This window comes from Lagenorhynchus albirostris, chromosome 14, assembly GCF_949774975.1.
Source record: "Lagenorhynchus albirostris chromosome 14, mLagAlb1.1, whole genome shotgun sequence".
In the NCBI taxonomy this organism is placed as follows: Eukaryota; Metazoa; Chordata; class Mammalia; order Artiodactyla; family Delphinidae; genus Lagenorhynchus; species Lagenorhynchus albirostris.
Genome location: NC_083108.1, coordinates 40,445,233 through 40,459,948, shown reverse-complemented (window position 1 = coordinate 40,459,948; position 14,716 = coordinate 40,445,233). Strand labels below are relative to the sequence as shown.

Genomic DNA, 14,716 nt, shown 5'->3' with positions numbered 1-14,716 from the left:
TTGGAGTTCAAGGGTGTGAGTTTGAAACTCCACTCTGCTTGTTACTTGGGACTAGCCTGGAAGAAGTGAATTAAAATATCTGCATCTTAATTTTCTCATCTACAGAAAAATAATACCTACCTTGATAGGTGATTTTGAGAACTAAATATGTTACCATAAGTCAAGTTCTTAGAAAAGTGCCTCGCCTATATTTATTACAAAATGATTTCTGGCGTTATGTAAGTACTACTTGCTATTATTAAGGTATTATTGAGCACCTTGTAAGGATTTCCAAGATAAGGAAATTTGGGGTCTCAACTGATTGCTTCTTCAGAATGTTATCCTGAGGAGAAGGCTGGCTTTGACCAGAGACTTCCATATGGACAGGTGTTTAGTCTCCCACATGTGGACAAATATACACATTAAACTTCTTAATTTTCGTAATATCTTATTCTACCATCTGCAAGTCTGCTTTTCAGAGTTGTCATATCTACCTATAGTAGTAAAATATAAATAAACTCTAAGTCGTCATTAGGGTATATACTCTTAATTTAATCATACTGGACCTTGGGAATACTATCTAACTGCATTATTTCACCTAATTAGTCTCAATTATTATATTTTTGTGTTATGTTTAGATTTTGTGAGAGGTTCAACAATAGAATTTATGTATGTTCTATGTTTGCCTTTGAAGATCCTATTACCACCCAGTGCCTCTGTATGAATTTCCATATGAGATGATTCTCTTAGTTTAGGAATAGGAAAACCTTATCTACTCTGATAAACCAATGTCTCTACGCTAACAGGAGTTAACTCCCGTAGACTGTTTGCCTCTGCATTTTAGCTGCCTTGGAATTGGTACCATGGTCTAGGTCACAGTCACAGCAGCTTGATCATTGGGCATGATTTCTCATTTTTGAAATATTTCACTGTATTTTTCTTCTTTAAACTAATGCATAGTTTTAAAAGAAGGTGTGATAAGGAAAGTAATATAAAAGTTATATCCACTGTGTTTTAGATGGGATAAGAAATGACCAAATATGAGTTTGACGACAAACAAGACACTGAAAAACTGCAGATGTGATCAGGAGCGCTGCTGATAATCATGGGGAAAATCACAGAGAACAGGGGATCAGTTGTCCAAGAATTGAACCACTTTGTAGCTGTGTGACTTTGGGAGAGTCAAATTAACACCTTTGCGTCTTAGTTCCCTCATCTGTCATCTGTAAAATGAGGGTGATAATGGTGTCACCTAAGTATGATAAGGTGGTTGTTAGGAGGATTAAGTAAGCTTGTATGTTAGAATAGAGTTTGATGCAGAGTAACTGTTGTGTATTTTCTATTGTTATTATTAGTATAAAAAGGAGGAAAAGAAATTTTTTGAAATTATAGACTGTAGATCTTTATCTCAACTCCCAGTAAAATTCTAGAGTGCATTTTTAAACAGAAATGGAAGTAGTGATCCCTGGAAGCCCTTATGGATTCTCTAAGTTAATTCATGTCCAATTAAATTTATTTATTTTTGATAGGATTGTTAGACATACAGCAGGAGGATGTGCCTGTTGGAGCTAAATTTCAGACAGTCACTTTGATGTGGTCTCTTGTGGGACTCTTTTAAAAGTGATGGGCAAATATGAACTGGGCGATAGTATAATTAAATGAATTTTTAGCAGATTGAACTTCTGTAGACAAATTATACCGATTGGCTAATGAGTATCATTCTGAAAGGAGATCCCAGTGGCAGCCACATGGTTTGTTGCTTTGTTTTTCATTGCATTATTCACCTGTCATGAATAACTTGGAGGAATCCATCAAATCATGCTTGTCAAATGTGTGGATATCAGAAAATAAAAAGGGAAACTGAACAGTTGGACAAGGGAATAATGATTCCAAAAGAAGTTTAGAAGCTTGGATGAACAGCCTGCACCTAAAAAGATGAAATTTAACTGGGGTAAATATTTCTCAAATTTGTGGATAACACAAAATTTACCTGTTACCTTAAATAATCAGGTATTAGGGAATAATAGGATTTCAGAGCCTTCAAAAATGGATTGAAACAAACACTGGTGCATTAGAGATACATTTATGTCTGGCAAGTTTGGAAAATACACCACAGAATTATGCATGTGGTTTCAGAAGCAAATGTTGAACGATCTGGAAGTTTTAGTTGATTGACAGTGTGAAGACTGCTGAAAAAGAGCAAGTTTTGTGTTAGGTTGTATTAACGTAATGTATATATACGAGTTAGAAAAAGAGAAGTAATAGTTTTACCATACAGATTGTTTCAATCAGACTACATTTAGAATATTTATCAATGGTATTTAGCTAATTTATCTCAATGAGTATAATTCTTAAAGATGTGATTTACAGGTGACGTCGGCAAACTCAAGAATATTCAAAGAAGGGTGATTTGGAAGGTAGTCTGCAAGCTATTTTATATGAGGACTGATGGAAGAAACCAAGGATCCATTAGCCTGGGGATAAAGGGAGGCTGGGCCCCTAATAGTGTTTTCAAATAGGTGGCAATATATCCTGTGAATAAATTATTGGATCCCATTTTAGAAATTCATGTAACACAATTACCTTACTTTAAGCTTCTATGATAGCAAAGTGCTTGTAATTGAATATTAAATATATGTCACATTCAAAGGCAAAAACTAGGACTACATAGTAGAAGTAATAGGAAAGCAGAATTTTTACTTGATACACAGAAGAAACGTTTTTAATAACTGGTAGGTTCTGAATAGACTATTTGCATATTTTTGTGGTATAAGTATTTCTTCTTCATTAAAGGGACGTCTGACTTTTTAAAACCGGTTTTGTATGTATCATCATTTAAATAATTATTAATATTGTTCTTTTACCTTTTTTAGAACATTGTAGGAATTCTAGGTGTCTTTCACTTTCATTTTCTGTGTGTAAAAGGAGTATAAACTGTTTGTAAAGCTTAGAAACTTACTGAGGTAGAACAAGGTTGCCAAAATCCCATAGGAAATTAGAAGTCAGCTCTCAATCGCATAGAATTTTATCTTCCAATTCAGGTACTTATCACTCTCTGAACTGTTCCAGGCCTCAGTAAGCCATCTCTCTACTCTCAGCTCTGCTCGGGTTTTATGAAGCTGGGCAACCAAAATAACTTAACTGTAAGACAGAACTTCCTTCTAGATGAATATTCTATGATACTGTCTGTCATAGTTACAGGAAAGTTTGTCTGTTCATATATATTGTTGGAAGTAAGTTGTTGCTGCTGCTATTCTCTATTTTTATTTGATTTGTAGCACATGCATAACAGGATAATTTGTCCCCGCAGGGTGCTTGTCTTCCTAGGTAACAGCGCAGTGTCCAAAAGAGTGCCGTGGTGTACAATCCCTCTTGTTAAACACAGGGAGGAAGACTGTGGGGTGATGAAACCAAGCACCGCATGGTGCAGGTTTACGTCTGAATCCAGAGGGAATAAATTTGGCCATGATCAGGTGACAAGGGGTGGCAATATGTGTCTAACTTGATTTGTAGAAACCCTAGTGCAGTTTACGCAGGAAATCTCAGAGACACCCCAGGTAATGCCCATCGTAATTTTTTTTATAGCTCTCTTCTTTGTGTTGAAAAGATTCCTGTTTCTAGGCCGTGCTCAAAGGGGGCTTTTTTCCCCCCAGCCAATAGTATTAGCCAGTGTTTACTAACACGTTGCTGTAGGCAATCATTTGGCGCACGGAAATAATCAGTGCTTTTACACTTACTATCTCAGTTAGTCCTCACAACGTTTTTATAAATGAGGAAATGAAGAAACTGAGTTCAGGAATGTTAAATATCTAAGATCAGACAGCTAGTGAGTAGGTGTTCCTGCTTCATCTGACTCCAAAGCTCATAACCTTCTTTATTATTCTATAAAAATTCCTAATATATGGCAACTCCAAACTAACGTGGTCTTCATCGAAGCCTACTTAGTGGTGCTATAATCTGATGCTACAGACATGAATGAGGACCAAGGACTTCAATCTCATGAGGCTTGCAGTGTAACTGGAAGAATATCCTTAAACAGATAATGTTAATTAACGACAGGTGCTACCACGGGAAAGTACAGTTTAAACCATTATCTGAGAGTTCAAGGAAATATCTGATTGTTCTTAAGTGTGAGATTGCTGAAATGGGGATTGTGAGGTCGATATTGCATATAATATCTTGACTGTAGGCCCGCAGTTTCTGTAAAAGCCTTGTGCTCAAGGCAATAAGTAATTTAACTTAGTAAAAGGCAGACTTCAGTGTTGGCTAGACCCATCACTTCCTAGGTGCCTGGTCTCAGAGGCACTCTATCTTCTTGGACATCTCCTTTTTCTGGGTGAAATAGGCCTGATTCTCAAGGCTATTATAACAAAAATTCTGCATCTTTTAAGTCACACATTCACATATATTACTATAGCATGTAATTTCCCCATAAAATGCATGCAAGTAGAATAGAAAAATTGTAAACATCACCCTTAAACCCTTAACTAGTAACCACATATGTTAGGAGCAGACAGCAACCTGAGGTACAGATATTAGGTGGTGGGCAAGGTGCTGTCACTTTCTATGTGGTTAATTTTCTCATCTGAATACTATCAGCCATTCAGATTTATGTCTCATCAAAATGACATGGACCTTTGAGGTATCTCAAGAACAGTGGAAATAGGGAATGTTAAATATATGAAGCCAGGAGTCTATTGTAATACAAGTAAAACCTCCGGAGACTTAGCACGGAAGAGTTGTCTAATACATATTAACTGCTTTTATTGTATTGAAACATTGTCATCAGCAATATCATAATGTGTACAAGTCCTGTCCTTCCACTTGGTAGCTTTATGACCTTGGACCAATTACTTCAACTTCGTGCATCTCAGAGGAAGTTAATCCTGCCTCTTATATGCATCTCACTGAGTTGTTGTCAGGGTCAAAAAAAAAAATATATATATATATACATACATACATATGTGTGTGTGTATATATATATGTTGTATGTAAGCAAATGAAATAATATATGTTGTGTGTAAACACTCTGTAATTGTAGAGAGCTATATAATGGTTTATTGTTATAACCTTCAAATCGTTTACCTAATACATGAGGCCTTAAATAGCTAAACATTTTAGTGAACTGCCAATATGGATTAAGGGAAGACACTTTAATGTTAGAGAGAGATCTAAACATGTATCACTGATGTGATTTTAAGTTGTAGAAATCTTTTTATTTTGCAGTCAAGTAAGCTCAGAAAATTTTCTTCAGGGCCTGAAGGACCAAGACTTCAACCATTAGATGAACACTGGTCTAATGTGTTTATCTTAGGGATACTGGAAATGACTTTTCTGAGTCAGCTTGAATAAGCTTTAAAATGTTTGTTACATAGTATTCCTGGACCAGAAGAATGCTGAAAGGATGAACCTAAAACAGAAAAATACATTCTTAGCATGGCCTGTGTCCTCAGTGATTGAGCAAATACCTCTTTCCTTCTCTTAACTATATTGCTATCTTTGTCTGCAGGTTTCTTTTTCTCCTCCTACTGGGGCATGTAGAAGTCTGGGAGAAGAGGTTTCTGGGACAAGAGTCTGTCTTGCCTCAAATGTCAAATGTCTTGCCTCAAATCTAAATGTCTTTGAGATAGGCTCTGATATAGTTAGTCACATTAGTAAAGATGACATCCAGTGGTGTGTTTGCCAGTTCTGCACATCTGTTCATATCCTATGAAAAGTACAAGTGAATCCATTGCTAGGGAGGCCACTGATTGTGTGTGTGCTTTGTGTCCTTAGCCATGGAAATTCCACTTTTGGGAGAGCAGTGCTGAATTTGCAACCTGTTGGGAGTAAAAATGAGGAAGAAAGAAGATAGTGGAGAATTGCGAGGACTTTAGTGCATGAGAAGGAAGCATGAGAGATACAAGACACAACTCAGGGAGACAGAGTCAAGTGGAATCACAAATATAGCTCTAACATGGCAGAACAGTTTGTTTCACAAAGAAAGAAAGGGCATTTTAGGTAAAGACTTAACACTGTGACAGACTCTGATTTGTATAGAAGAGACAGTGATATCTGGCCAATGGTTTCTGATTACAGCCTTTTCTTGGCAGTGCGAGCTCTAATAATTCTAGCTACAGATTTTCTTAGGGAAACAGCAGCTTTAAGAGCCTGTGTTTGAGGAAATAAATTATAAAGCATTTCCATTTTCAGCAAAAGATTTTTTGAAAGGGACTAAAAAAGATCACTTTTTTAGCCAAAGTAAATAATGTAGGAGAAAGAAAACATAGAGCTATTAGAAAGGAGAAACAATTCACGGTATTTGTGGAAAATATGATTCTGTACTTCTATACTATTAGAACTATTACGAATTCAATTAGCTGTTCATATAGATAATAATTATCACAGTGCAATGGCTTTTGTATGTATGAGCGATACAATGTGAGGATAATTTATAAAAAAAGTGTATTCACAGTTGCAACCCAAAATATAAAGCACTTAATAAAAAGCTTATTACAGTTTATAAACTAAAACTGTAGCACATGAAACAATGTGTGTACATTTCCTCAAAGTTTAATGAGATGTCTCGTTTAATTCCTATCTAAATTTCATCTGGAAATATAAAGAAGTGAACAATGAAAAATTTAAGAAGGAGTAATGAGAGCTGTGTCCTATCCAGATAGTGAAGTGTATTGTAATATTACAGCAATTTAAACAGGGTGGTGCTGGCACAGGAATTGATTGAAAATCAGGGGAGCATAGCAGGACCCCTGGATGAGCCCCAAGGATCGTGGTCTGCAGTTTATTTCAGAGGCCCTGAAAATTCCCAGAAGTGCCTTCAGCCATTAGAGGAAGTAAGTTCTGGGGGCTCTGAGCCCTCTCATCTCTACCTCAGCAGCAGCTCTGCTTTTATGCATTTTATATACTGGGTTCCCACATTTATATATTGGTTTCACATCCAAAGGAGTTTTCATTGCCCTAATATTAATGTATGCCAGAGGATGCCTCACTAACCATGACCGGCTTATGAAACAAATTATGTTGGGGAATCTTGACTTAACATTAGTAGGAGGTGAGAGCTTAAGTTAGTTCTTCACCTGGGTACAAAAGGAAACATTCCAGATGAATTAAAAAATGAAAGCATAAAATACCCGCAAGAAACATTTGCAGATATTTACGCGCTCTTTGGTTAAAAGGAACTTCTAAATATGAGAGCAGGTGAAGTCACAATAGAAAAGTCTGATGGGGAGTAGTTCATGTGAAAATAGAGAACTTTATGTATCATCTCCCTAAATCCAAAAAATAACCAACAAAAGGAATAAAAATCTGTTATTAACATGCACAACAGTGAATATGTCTTACTATATAAATAGCTTTTTACACATTAATGAGAAAGACAGAAATATCCCATGTCATATCCCACATGATATTCATTTGAAATAAAGTTTTTGTTCTCCTTAGTATTTACAAAACTATAATTAGAGTAACAGTGAATTGCAACTTCTTGGTCCTACTAGGTTTGCAAATATTGCTAAAAAGATAAGATTTAATACTGGCAAATTTGTGGAGAGAGAGGCAGATTCAGTTCTGCTTGGTGAGAGTATAAATTGTGAAAATATTTCTGGAAACAGTTGACAGTGTATCAAGAGACATGACAGAGCTCACATCCTTTTGACCCAATAATATTCTAAGAACTTTACATTCAATATATTCTTTGGAAACTTATTTTTATTAAGTTTTAAAACAACATAAATGCCTATCTTCAGTTAAGTGTTAATTATGATGCCCATTTTGAAGAATTTAAATTACATGAGGAAAAGTAAGACAGCTAACTATGCATACATGTACTTTATATAATTATAATTATATTTTAAAAGTATGTATGAATAGATAAAAACTAGAAGGAAAACACAAATATTAGCAGGGGTTAATATTCTTGGTTGTAAGCTTATGAGTGCATTTTGTTTTCTATAATATAGGTATGAGTTTGCATTTTTCCAGTTTTTACAACCAGAAAAGAAGATGATTTTATTAATAAATAATTATTATCCATGGCAGACTTTGAAATTGGATTTCCTATTTTGTTACAATTGTATCATTATTGACCAAGTCAGTTTGAACCTGTTTTGATTATCCAAAATATTAATTGGCCCTCTTTCTAGAAAAATCTTATTATGATACATGACCTTAAAAATTGTGGATAATCCTACTCCCTTCCCTGCTCCATTGCATCCTTGACCCCTGTTTCTAAAGAGGTAGGTACAAGGTGGAAGACAATTGGAAGAACATGTTAAATTCAAAATAAGTGTTACATAACCAGGAAGACATATTCAAATACTAGCTGTATTTGAAAATGTCAAGAAAGATAATCCAGGGAGTATGATTTTGCAGGACATATGAAACCGTTAACACCTCATAGCCAAGACATCAATCGCTGGGGCGTGGGCAGTTCCTCGGTTTAACATTTGGGGCTGTAGTTTCACTCTGTGGCTTCTTCCCACTGTCCTGTTGGAGTATGGCTGCCTGCGAGTCTGATTCATGTCTCTGCCATGTGTCATATTATTTTGATGCTATCCATGTTTTGTTCCGTGGAAGTAATCTCTCTCTCTTTTGTTCTCTAAATGTTCCCACAGCTAGTTCAGTGAAGCTTGTTCACATCCAGGACCCTCTCCTTCTCTGTCCCCTTTCTCTGTCTTGCAGGAACTGAGGGGGGCTTCTGGTGTTTGTGTGGCTTCATCATTTCCTTCCTGCCTCTCATCCACTTCACGATGTAATTCTTGGCACTTTTACTTCCTTTGTAGAGTAGGATGTGATGTCATAGAGAAGGGGACAGGGCTATCCAAATTCTCTCAATTGCTGGGAGGAGCTGCCCAGGTGTGCTGAGGGGCCTGTACTCAGGAAGAGAAACAGGGAATCCTCCACAGTGAGTAACCCCACTTTCGAGTGTGCCCAACTTTCCACTAAAACGTTACCCAGTACACTGGAGTTTCCTCTTCGGCCCTTTCTAGATTTAATCAGTTTGCCTTTTTGACATTCCCAGTTCAGCTCAGTTTTCCTCCTTTCTCTCCCTTCTCCTCTGTCCCCCTCTTTCTGCCATCCCGTGTCTCTCCCTGCCAGTTCCCCTCTTCCTTGCTTGCTATCTTGTGTATGTCTGTGTCTGCTGACCTTCTGCCCATATCTTCTATGAGAGACCATTAGTGTCCCCAGCATTGCCTATCATTTGGGGTGAGACCCACCCTGTATATAGTCCATGTGACCACAGCATCTCCTTTCAGTAAGTCATAAGTATGCACTGTTCTACTTACAGTTCTTCTTATTTTAAAAATTCTGTCGACTATTTCATTTTCATGTCTGTATCTTTCCTGCCTTTCTTTGTGACCTAACCTTTTCCCCTTTGCAGCTCTATTATGCAGTTTCCTTCTTGCCTTTTTTTTAACCAATGTTTTTACACTTTAGTCCTCTTCCTATACAGCGATGCCTATGTGTCTTCCCCCCTTGACAGTTCAGCTCTCTAAAGCATCCTCTGTGAGGACAGTTTTTCCTTCTTTCCTAGTGACATACTTGTTGCTACATTCTTTCCAGTGTAGCTCCTATTTCGCTATTCTTTAAAGAATTACCAACTGCAACTAAGAGCCTGATCCAGACTAGGAAAAAATGGGGAAATTTCCTGGGAACTAGAAAGGGGAGAACAGGAAAGTGGCCCTAATGGTGAGGTAGGGCAGGCTGTGTATGTAACTCACTGGAGAGCCTTGAGGAGCAGAACCTTTGCTAGGGACCTAGCTGAAATTTAGCCATTGATCGTGGAAGAGATCACAGAGCTCTTTTGAACATATTGGAAGCCTTTTTAATTTTTAGTTTTTAGAGTGACCCTGTTAATTCTTAATAATTATGAGAATTCTGGTCTAATATTCATAATAATCATAAATTAGGACTCTAGAATTATTAAGTTGCATGGGGGCCATGACTTGTGCAGAAGCTCCGGTACAGAAAATTTAAGTAGGTGTCATCTACCCTTGGAGGAAGTCATTGTGAAGATGTGTGTACACTTGTTTCTTGTACCCAGAGGTGGTCCTATAGACCTTGTTGGTGAGCAGTGTGGGCACCGTTGTTTACGGATTTCACTACATGTAAAGTCCCTGGGTAAATAAAAGGGGCTTGCTTTCCAGGGCTGATGGTCTAATGCCTGTGGAAATAATTAACTATGTCCCATATATTCCCCATACTTTGTTTAAAAAATTTCACTTCCACTCAAAAATAAGTAGGACAGAAGGGGAGAGAAAGAGAATAGGACTCAGTTCATAAAGCTGAGATGGGCTGAATGGGAAGAGGAAGGGATTTACTTGAAATGAATTGGAAAAGGCAAAAGAAAGGAAACTGAGCTGAACTGGAAAACACACTGTAATGAGATACTTGGGTTTCTGTATGCTTTTTTCCATTTTGGCCATGAAGGGTTTTTATTTATTTATTTTAATACAAGAGAAGTTGATCAAAATATGAATCCAGTGAGGTTATTTCTGACCAGCACTTTGTTCTCTGCTCTTGGTGGTATTCAGGCTAATGTTTCCAAGGTCTTAGAAATTTAAGAAACATTTTAACAGCCTGAAAACATGACTTAAACCATAAAATGTCAGCAATTTTTAATAAAGGAAATTATATACATTTATTAACTTGGTGTTTTTAGGTTTCACATTTCTTTTTTTGGTGTGTATGCCTTTGTGACATTTTTGCAGAATGACCCCTATATGTTGCAGAAATTACCATAGATGTCCAGAAAAAAAATTATGTTCTCACTTTGGACACCTGATCTGTGTGATGGAACCTAATTTTGGCATAACAGCCTGTTTAAAATTTTAAGGAAACATTGCATGGTTCACACATATTTTCATCTTGTATGTTTCTATGCAGTAATCTAGGAATCTTACGTTTATTTTTATTTTTTTAGGCACTAGAAAAACACCCCAACTCACCAATGACAGCAAAGCAGATATTGGAAGTCATTCAGAAAGAAGGGTTAAAAGAAACAAGGTCAGTATTCATATTTACATTTTCTGTTTTCATTGATTAATAATTGCTACTGATTGCAAAGTAATAGGGGTATCTAGATTTTCATGTTGTAGATGATTGTGAATTAAGTAACTACCTGCAGATTCTTTTGTGACTACCAAATATTTGGGTGACCCAAGATTTCCTTGGAACTACCTGTTTGCTTAATAAATTAGACAGATTGATACAGAGTGTCCTTCATTAACAAAGAGCAGCATTGTGTGAATTAGCCTCTAATTGGAGTTACTCATCTTTCTCTTTCTTGTAAGAGGAGACTTTTGTTTCTGAAAGTGAGTAGCGAAAGAGAAACTGTTTTACAGTCTTAATAGATAGATCGCAAGATAAAAGATGAGCTCACTCTGATAAAATTCAAAGTGCCAACGAATGTGGTTGAAAATTCAGTCCTCGTATTTAGAATTACTCTACTTGGAGCATCATTAATCAATTATTGAGTCCTTAAAAAAATAACAGTTTTATTGAGATAGTCATATACCATAAAATTAGCCCTTTGAAAATGTACAATTCGTTGGTTTTCAGTATATTCACAAAACTGTGCAGTCATTACTGCTATCTAAGTTTAGAACATTTTCATCACCCTGAGATGGAACCCCATACCCCTTAGCAGTCGCTCCCAATTCCCTATTCCCTCCAGCCCCTAGCAACCAGTAATGTACTTTTTATGTCTGTGGTTTTGCCTGTTCTGGACATTTCATATAATTGGAGCTATACGCTATGTAGCCTTTTGTGACTGGCTTCTTTCACTTAGCATCATGTTTTCAAGGTCCATCCATGTGGTAGCATGAATCAGTACTTCATTTCTTTTTGTTGCCAAATAATATTTTATTGTATGGATATACTATATTTTATCTATGATGATTATTTTTATTTAGTGATGAATTTTGGCTACAGTGTTGGCTTTATCCAGCAGTTTAGGGTCATATAAATATTACTCAAGGAGGAAAAAAAGTTTGTTACAGGGTAAAATAACCATAGGGCTGTCACATGTGTATCTACTCATCCTTGTTACATAGAGTGAATTTTTTTTCATTGTATGAAGTTGTCTACCTATAAGCCATTGAGAAGGCAGTGGTCTCAGCTTGGTGAAAATACAATCTGCTGAGTTACCTTTTGAATCTGATCTTGAGATAGAACCTGCTGAGAGAAATCAATGTCCTCCCGCGGCCAACTTTTCCTAAAAAATTGGTATTACCTGTAACTCCCATTACTGTAACATGTGAATCGCATCAGCTTCTAGCTGTTTAAAATGCATCTCTTGCAAGTTTGATCCATGAACATCACAATTTAGTGGGGTAGAGGATACCTAGGCTCAGTTTTCCATCTCTGTTTTGGAGGCTGTTTCTGCCTGTTCTGAAGAAAGAGCCTGAGCTAATGTAACTACCCTGTTTGCAATCATTGTTCCTCCACAACGTGGAGGTAACACTGTGGAGGGAAGTTGCCGACAGAGCCTAAGCACTATTCAAGGGGATCCTTGCTTCTAAGCCAGACGTCAGTGTGAGGAGTTAGGGAACAAAATGGGGACACCTGGAAACTAATTTTCCCCTTACTGCCTGTCAGAAACCCTGAAAATATTTATGCCATTTAGAAAGCACTGGAAATGGTTGTGCGACAGCCAAAAGAAAAAAATGGGGTGAAAATCTAGAGATCTCAGCTCCTGTCAGATGTGGGCTCTGAGCCAGAGGAACCTGAGAATGCAGGCATAAAAAGCTTCTCCTATAAGCAGACATTTGAAGTTTGTTCATCATGATATTCTTCTCCAGAGGAGTGACTAGGCCACTATCAGCTATTATGTACCTTGAGATATAAAACCCCTGTACCATGGCCATGAACAGCATCTTAATTACACTTATCATTGTAACAACATTTTTCGTATTTTTTTCAAGATGCTGGTGTTCCCAGAATGGTATATTAAAGGGCTTTAAGTATATGTTAACAAACAAAACACAAAGCAGCTTCTTTAAAGAGTAAGAACATTGAAAAGGAAAACATACCCTATTCCTCTAAATACAACCCTCCCTCTTCATCCCCTCCCCCGTTACTGTGTCCTTCTGTGAAGAAAAAAAAAATGTTTGTTGTTACAAGTACTGATGAACCCGTATAGGACTATTGAAAGTACCTGCAAGGAATTCACAAGTTAAATAGGAAAGGGACCAGGCAAAGAAAGAGACCATAGTTCTGTTTTAAGTTCTACTCTGTAAAATCAGGTCTGTGCAAAGGGCTCCGGAATATGCATTTTATGTTCTCATTTCTTTCTGTTTCTTTGAATTCTCCCTCCTGTCAGTTGTGATAGTTACTTATGGCTGGTATTATCTGTGACTACTCTCCCCTTGTTGTCTAGTTTGCTTATTAGACTCATCTCTAAAATGAAAATAGTGGGAGGGTGGGATAAATTGGAAGATTGGGATTGACGTATATACACTAGTATGTATAAAATAGATAACTAGGGCTTCCCTGGTGGCACAGTGGTTGGGAGTCCGCCTGCCGATGCAGGGGACATGGGTTCGTGCCCCGGTCCGGGAGGATCCCGCATGCCGCGGAGCGGCTGGGCCTGTGGGCCATGGCCGCTGAGCCTGCGCGTCCGGAGCCTGTGCTCCGCAACGGGAGAGGCCACAACAGTGAGAGGCCCGCGTACCGCAAAAAAAAAAAAAAAAAAAAAAAAAAAAAAAAAGATAACTAATAAGAACCTGCTGTATAGCACAGGGAATTCCACTTCGCTCTACAGTAGAAACTAACACAACATTGTAAAACAACTATACCCTAATAAAAAAATAAGTAAAAAAATAAAAGTAGTATGTAGATTCTGAGTGAGTTTCAGCTTTCCTACCTGTTGTGTGTATTGCTTTAGGGAGCAGATTCTGACATTTATTTTGTCTACTTAATGTACTCTTTTGCTACCTTCCAAATTCTTAAATGTTTTCCAAGTATTTATGGTAGCTGAGTAAATTCAGTGTAACTGTATCTTAAGTAAAGTTACATTTAGAAATTCCATCATCATAAGGTCAAACGTAGCTGTTTCATTTCTAGATGTTTATTAATGATGTGTTTTTCAAGATGTGCAGGCTTTCAGATATGCCTGATTAACTGTAGGGGAGTGAATGTGAAAGTTACTGATGTGTCCATAACCTTCCAGTGGTCTCTATGAATGAGAGGTCATGTTAGTGGCCCTCCCCCAAACAGTCCACCACTGTGCCTGGCATTTCTGGAAAAGAGAAGACTGGCCCCTTATCCATCATCATTCCAATGCCATTTGTTTTAAAATAACACCATTTGGGGCTTCCCTGGTGGCGCAGTGGTTGAGAGTCCGCCTGCTGATGCAGGGGACACGAGTTCGTGCCCTGGTCCGGGAAGATCCCACATGCCGCGGAGCGGCTAGGCCCGTGAGCCATGGCCGCTGAGCCTGCGCGTCCGGAGCCTGTGCTCCGCAACGGGAGAGGCCACAACAGTGAGGCCCGCGTACCGCACAAAAAAATAAAAAATAAAATAACACCATTTGTTTCAAATACTGGGTTGGGGGGGTGGTGGTGGCCCTTCATTCTGTGTGTCAGGCAGATCTCCTGTAACACTGACCTCACTGGACTGTAAATTTGTCCTTGTTTGTCTTCCCACTGGTCTGTGAGCTCCTTAAGGGCAGGGTACCCAACACTCCTGGCACTCAGGAGTTACTCAGTAAATATTTGTTGAGTAAATAATCTTCCTC

At 37.7% G+C, this 14,716-nt stretch overlaps 1 protein-coding gene across 1 annotated transcript in view; it reads left to right on the top strand.

Annotated features, from left to right (window-relative positions):
• Window positions 1-14,716, top strand: part of ASXL3 (ASXL transcriptional regulator 3) — a 180,349-nt gene that overhangs the window by 20,904 nt on the left and 144,729 nt on the right. Inside the window, exon 2 of the mRNA XM_060121228.1 lies at window positions 10,901-10,983. Within this exon, the coding sequence (XP_059977211.1) occupies window positions 10,901-10,983 (83 nt within the window). The remainder of the gene's footprint in view (window positions 1-10,900; window positions 10,984-14,716) is intronic.